Source organism: Belonocnema kinseyi, chromosome 7, assembly GCF_010883055.1.
Source record: "Belonocnema kinseyi isolate 2016_QV_RU_SX_M_011 chromosome 7, B_treatae_v1, whole genome shotgun sequence".
NCBI classification, from domain to species: Eukaryota; Metazoa; Arthropoda; class Insecta; order Hymenoptera; family Cynipidae; genus Belonocnema; species Belonocnema kinseyi.
The window spans coordinates 108,750,390-108,755,579 of NC_046663.1; the positions used below are offsets into that span (position 1 = coordinate 108,750,390).

The following is a 5,190-nucleotide window of genomic DNA, read 5'->3' on the forward strand; positions in this document are numbered from 1 at the left end:
AATCTAACCTAAAACATAAACAATATTTTTCAATAAATAATTGTAGAAACTCACCCAATTGTTCTCCTTATAAATATGCGCTTTTATATGACCGATTATCCTTTTCCATAGGAAATATCACTTATCACATTATATATAGCTTTGATTCTAAAGACGTCACATTTGGAATGTTTGGAATAAAAACAAAATTCACGCAAAAATATATACACTAAAAATCTTAACATTGAGTTTAAGAAATATGAGACGTTTTACAAGTGCATTGTTTTAGAATGTAGACACGCTTTATGATCAATTTTTTGGATTAGAGATTGAAGCAACCTAAAATCCGTATAAAACTTGACTTGTGTAAACGTAGGTGTGTGCGACTAGCCCAGCTAGCCCAATATGTATGTGTCTATGGTTGGTTGCGTTTATAAATGGTTTATAAACGATAGTTTTTCTGAGTTGTGTGGGTGACTTGTGATCACGTGACAATAACAGTCCCCTGGAAAAAACCTACGATCTATGAATCAATATTACACATTTTCTTACTACATTTTTTTTCGTTTTACACGGGAATTAAGACCAAGTAATTGTTCACAAGAAATGAGTAAAAATTATTCACAATTTACTTCTAGACTTGTTCAAGTTTTATTGACTGAAAACAAAGATAATATCTTTGCTGAAAACCAGACTAGTTCGAGGTTCTTCTGATCTTCATTAGATAGCGTTACCAGTCAGTTCTCCTTCCTTAGTAAATGGTGGTACCTCTGGTGGTACCTTTTGACTTGCCGGTAACTTGTTTTTGCTCATGCGTTAAAAGCGTCATTTTTGGCTTAAATATTTTTATCAATCATTATAATCTCTAGAATTTTATCGATTTATACTGTTAGATTTCGGAATAGTCTCCGACTTGTAAGGGGCTTAGAAATCCAATTGAAAACAGTTGAAAACTGCCTAACCTATATTACACACTGGCCGTGGATTCTTCTGGAAGTTTCGGGAATATAATGTTCTGAAAGCATTTTTTACAAAATGCTGGGATTAATTGTGTCCAGCCGTTTGGTGAGTTGTGATAATTGATTTGCTGTATAATATAAGAACTTTTAATGATTAAATTTAACTGTTAGATTTAGCTTGGCTTTATAACCTCTACATATGTGTTTACTATAGAGTGGTCGAAATTTATACTTGTAACAATTCGATTTTTGGTGAACAACCCCCCCCCCCCCTTCCCCAACCACTAGTTTGTTCGTTTTCCGGAAAAAGAAAATCTGTAATTATTTTATTTTTTTCAGAGTTAACCGTGACCCCGTGCTTTTAAAATTAACATGGGGTTTTAAATGGGAAAAGCTCGGTTTTCGAATTTTAGAAACTTTTTGTTAATTGAAAAGTATAGTCATTTCTTAAGAAATTTCGAAGTAATAATTTCCACCAAATAACTTAATTTTGACCCTTCCAATATCATCTTATTGTGCTCGGAATAATGCCACAAAAAAGTTTAAAATAGCAGTTTTCTATCCAATTCATTCTGAAGACGGTATTTCTTAATTTTTTTCAATATGACCTATTTTTAATCGTTAAGTGACGAGTTTCAAAATATTTCAAACTAATTTTTTATTATTTAAGCAATTATTCATTCAAATAATTTGTTTCCACTTGTAGGGCAGTGAGACGTGAAAAATTATCTTTCTGGTTAATATTATATAAAGTTGATGAATGTCGACAGTAGTACCTCTTGTTTAACATTTTTTATTTGCTTAACAATTTTCATTTGTAAACAATTTTTTTCTCCTAAGATCGTAAAAAGTTATTATATTCTTACACGAATGACACAGTTACCAAATGTTGAGAGTGATATATTTTCAGGGTAATTTTTAATTATGTAAACAATTTTAATTTGTTCGAACAATTTCATTTATTTTCTGGAATTCTGGAATATTTTCTTACAATCATACCCATGGAATAATGGAAGCTGTGAATTTAAAATAATTTGCATGTTGATCTTTCGTAAAGTATATCAATGAAACAAATCAGAGCAGAAATTAAAAAAAGGGCTCTACTTTTCTTAGAGCAATTGAATTTAATTCTTTAAAAAATATGGATTATACGTTCTAAAATAAGGAAATATCGAGCAATAAGCGTCATATTAAGATAAGATATTCGATATTCGTAAGATATTCGAAAAAACTCAACCTTTCTGTACCTTGCGCATAGAAAGGCGCAAGTGATCAATTATTAATTTTTTAAATAATTGTGAAAAATCTGTAACAAATAATATTACTCCTAACATTCGTTAATTATGTCATTTGTTGCAGAAAAGAATAACTTTTCACGGTTTACAGTGAAACAAACTGTTGAAACAAATGCAATTTTTTTGAAAAATTGTTAAATACATATATAAGAAAAAAATATTACTCTCAACATCCGTTACTTGTGTCACCACTTCCAGAAAATAATAACTTTTTACGATTTTAAGAAGAAAAGATTGTTTAAATAATTACCAAATATGTTAAACAACAAGTGTTATTCTTAGAATTTTTTGTGGTTATAGTAGGTATTTTTTCACCGAATAAATCCCAACATTTTTGAAAAAATTTCTTTCAGAAATCTTGCAATTTTACAAGAGCTTGCGTGTTATACGTACTAAATAATTGAAAGATGATTTGAAATAACAGTATAATTTTCTAATATTTAATATTTTTAATGCCAATTTTTATTGAGATGTCCTATGGCCTATAGCCCTATACTACCAATAATAAAGTTTGAAACTTTTCAGTCTTTGACTTAAAATTCGAAAGCTTAGCATTTAAAATTTGAATTTGAAATTTTTTCCATTTTGTAGGTTCAAACGAACTTCCAACAAGTTTCCGAAAACCAGTTTCTGATCACAGTTCCAGATGCCGACAATATCAACCATATTGTCGTTTTCCTCACGGGGACGATTCCCTTTGCGGAAGGAATGGGGGGAGCAGGTAATCTCCTTGGCAACTTTTGAATTTCAATAAAATATTTCGTATTTTTTACAACTACTGATCAGTAGTTAATGTACAATTCTTTTTACAGTTTACTACAGTTGGCCAGATCCAAACGCGCCTCCAAACTGGCAATTTCTAGGATATATTTCCAATTCCAAACCATCAGCTATTTTCAAGATATCTAACTTAAAGAGAAATCATGAATTTGAGAACCAAAATCTTGATATTTTCGGCATGAATAAAATATCTCATGTTGCTCAAGTTGGAGTTTCTGTGGAGCCTTTAGCAGTTCTTGAACAACAAGCTGCCATGGTTTCAGCTGCAGCAACCAATTCTTTCGTAGAATTCGCTCAGAAAATGCTCTCAAATTTTTTAAATTACATTTCTAGTTTCTCAGTAACTCAGAGCCAAATGACACCAAATCCGACCGAAAATTTCGTTCCTCTTTCGAGAGTTCAAGCGTGGTACGAGACTTTTGAGAGGAGATTAGCACAGAATCCAAATTTTTGGAAAACATGATGGACGTAAAATGGATCTCAAACATAAGCCAGTTTCTTTCGATCTGATGGATAGGATACAATTTCAGATGTGAAAGACATTTGAGATATTTTGGAAGTCAGATTGAGATAACTGAACTATCTAATTTTCCTTAAGTGATTATTGTGTGACTATTTTGAGTGAATGTAGATTTGAGAAAATGTTTTTGAATAATTTTCTCATGAATTTCTAATATCCCTGCAAATTTATAAATGTGAGCTCGCATTTTTACGAAAATTTAAACCAATTTTTTTATTAAGACTATTTACGAACTCATTTAGATTAGTGAGATTGCGAATTAGTAATCTTAATCAAGAAGTAATAAAGGAAGATCAAAATTTTAGCAAGAAATGTCTTTTTTTAACTTGGTTTTGGAATAAAAAATTTGAAATAAAAAATTGTTTATTTCTATGTATTGAGGTAAGTTGCGGAGTAAGCAGGTCAAACGTGAGCGATCCATTTTTGTTTTTTGATAAGAAATTGAGATGTGTTTATGTATATTTGGAATATAATCAATCTTGAGTTTGTCAAAAAAATTCTTAGTTTTATCGCCAGTCCCGAAATAAAAGTAATTAAAATACAAAATTGAACTGCTGGTTACAAATTCATTACGTATGTACTTTTAAATATTTCATTATAAGTATGAAGTAACTATTTTCATTTTAAGTGATATTAATTTGATATAAATTTAGTAATTTTTTTTTACCAGGAATTTTACAAATTTGTGGGAAAAAAATCTGTCCACGTTCGATTTCAACAGTTTTTAATAATTAGTGGAATTGTTATGTTTTTCAATTATGCAATTATTTAGCTTACAATGCGTAATTCAAAATTTTTTTACTTTAAAATTTTCCATTTAAAATGTTTATTTCTAAATTTACATTTTTAATTTAAAGAATTTTTAAATGCTTTCTTAAAGACTTGAACAAATAAAAAATAAAAGTCTCTGATGTTGAAAATTTTGGATAAAAAGTGATTTTATTCAATTAAAAATATTGTTTCACTATAAAATATTCACTTTTTAACCCATTCAATTTGAAATTTCTAATAAAAAAAAAGATTAATTATTGAATATTTAGCAATATTTACATTTTTATTCAATATAAGTAAATTGAAACCAAATATTTAAAAGTAAAAAATCTTAAACTGAATTTTTTGACATAGAAAACCTGGAATCGTTAAAATTTCGAAGAGCCTTTACAATTTGAACGTTACAATTTTACTTGTATCTGAAAAATGCTTAATTTGTAAGTGAAATTTTTAAATTTTGATGTATAATTCACAAATGGACATTTGTAGAAAAAATTGAGTAATTTTAAGAGATATTTAGGAGTTTTAAAAAGATTAAAAATTATCATGCAAATTTTAGAAAGTTTTCTTAAAATCTTCTAGAATCTTTTTTGAAAATTTTGTTTAAATGTTTGAAAAACTTTTTAAATATTCTTTTAAAAAAAATTATTTAAATGAAAAGTTGTTTTTAATTTTCCTTGGAATCTTAAGAAAATGTTTTTATTGTTTTGAAGCCTTTCACAATTCTAGAAAAGAATCTAATTTTTTGGTTTAAAATCTGCATTTTGTTTTATATTCCGCTATCATTTCAAGTTTTAATCTGTTCAAAACTTCTACATATCTCTTAAAATTAATCAAATTTTGCCTATAAATAATAAATATTCAATTGTTATTTATACATCCAAGT

At 28.2% G+C, this 5,190-nt stretch overlaps 1 protein-coding gene across 1 annotated transcript; it reads left to right on the forward strand.

The window, feature by feature from the left end:
• Positions 1 to 736: 736 nt before the first annotated feature.
• LOC117175982 (protein OPI10 homolog) lies at positions 737 to 4,030 on the forward strand. Its single transcript, XM_033365881.1, has 3 exons — positions 737 to 1,044; positions 2,825 to 2,954; positions 3,046 to 4,030. The coding sequence occupies exons 1-3, from the start codon at positions 1,015 to 1,017 to the stop codon at positions 3,474 to 3,476; spliced, it is 591 nt and encodes a 196-aa protein (XP_033221772.1). The 5' UTR covers positions 737 to 1,014; the 3' UTR covers positions 3,477 to 4,030.
• The last annotated feature ends 1,160 nt before the right edge of the window (positions 4,031 to 5,190 follow it).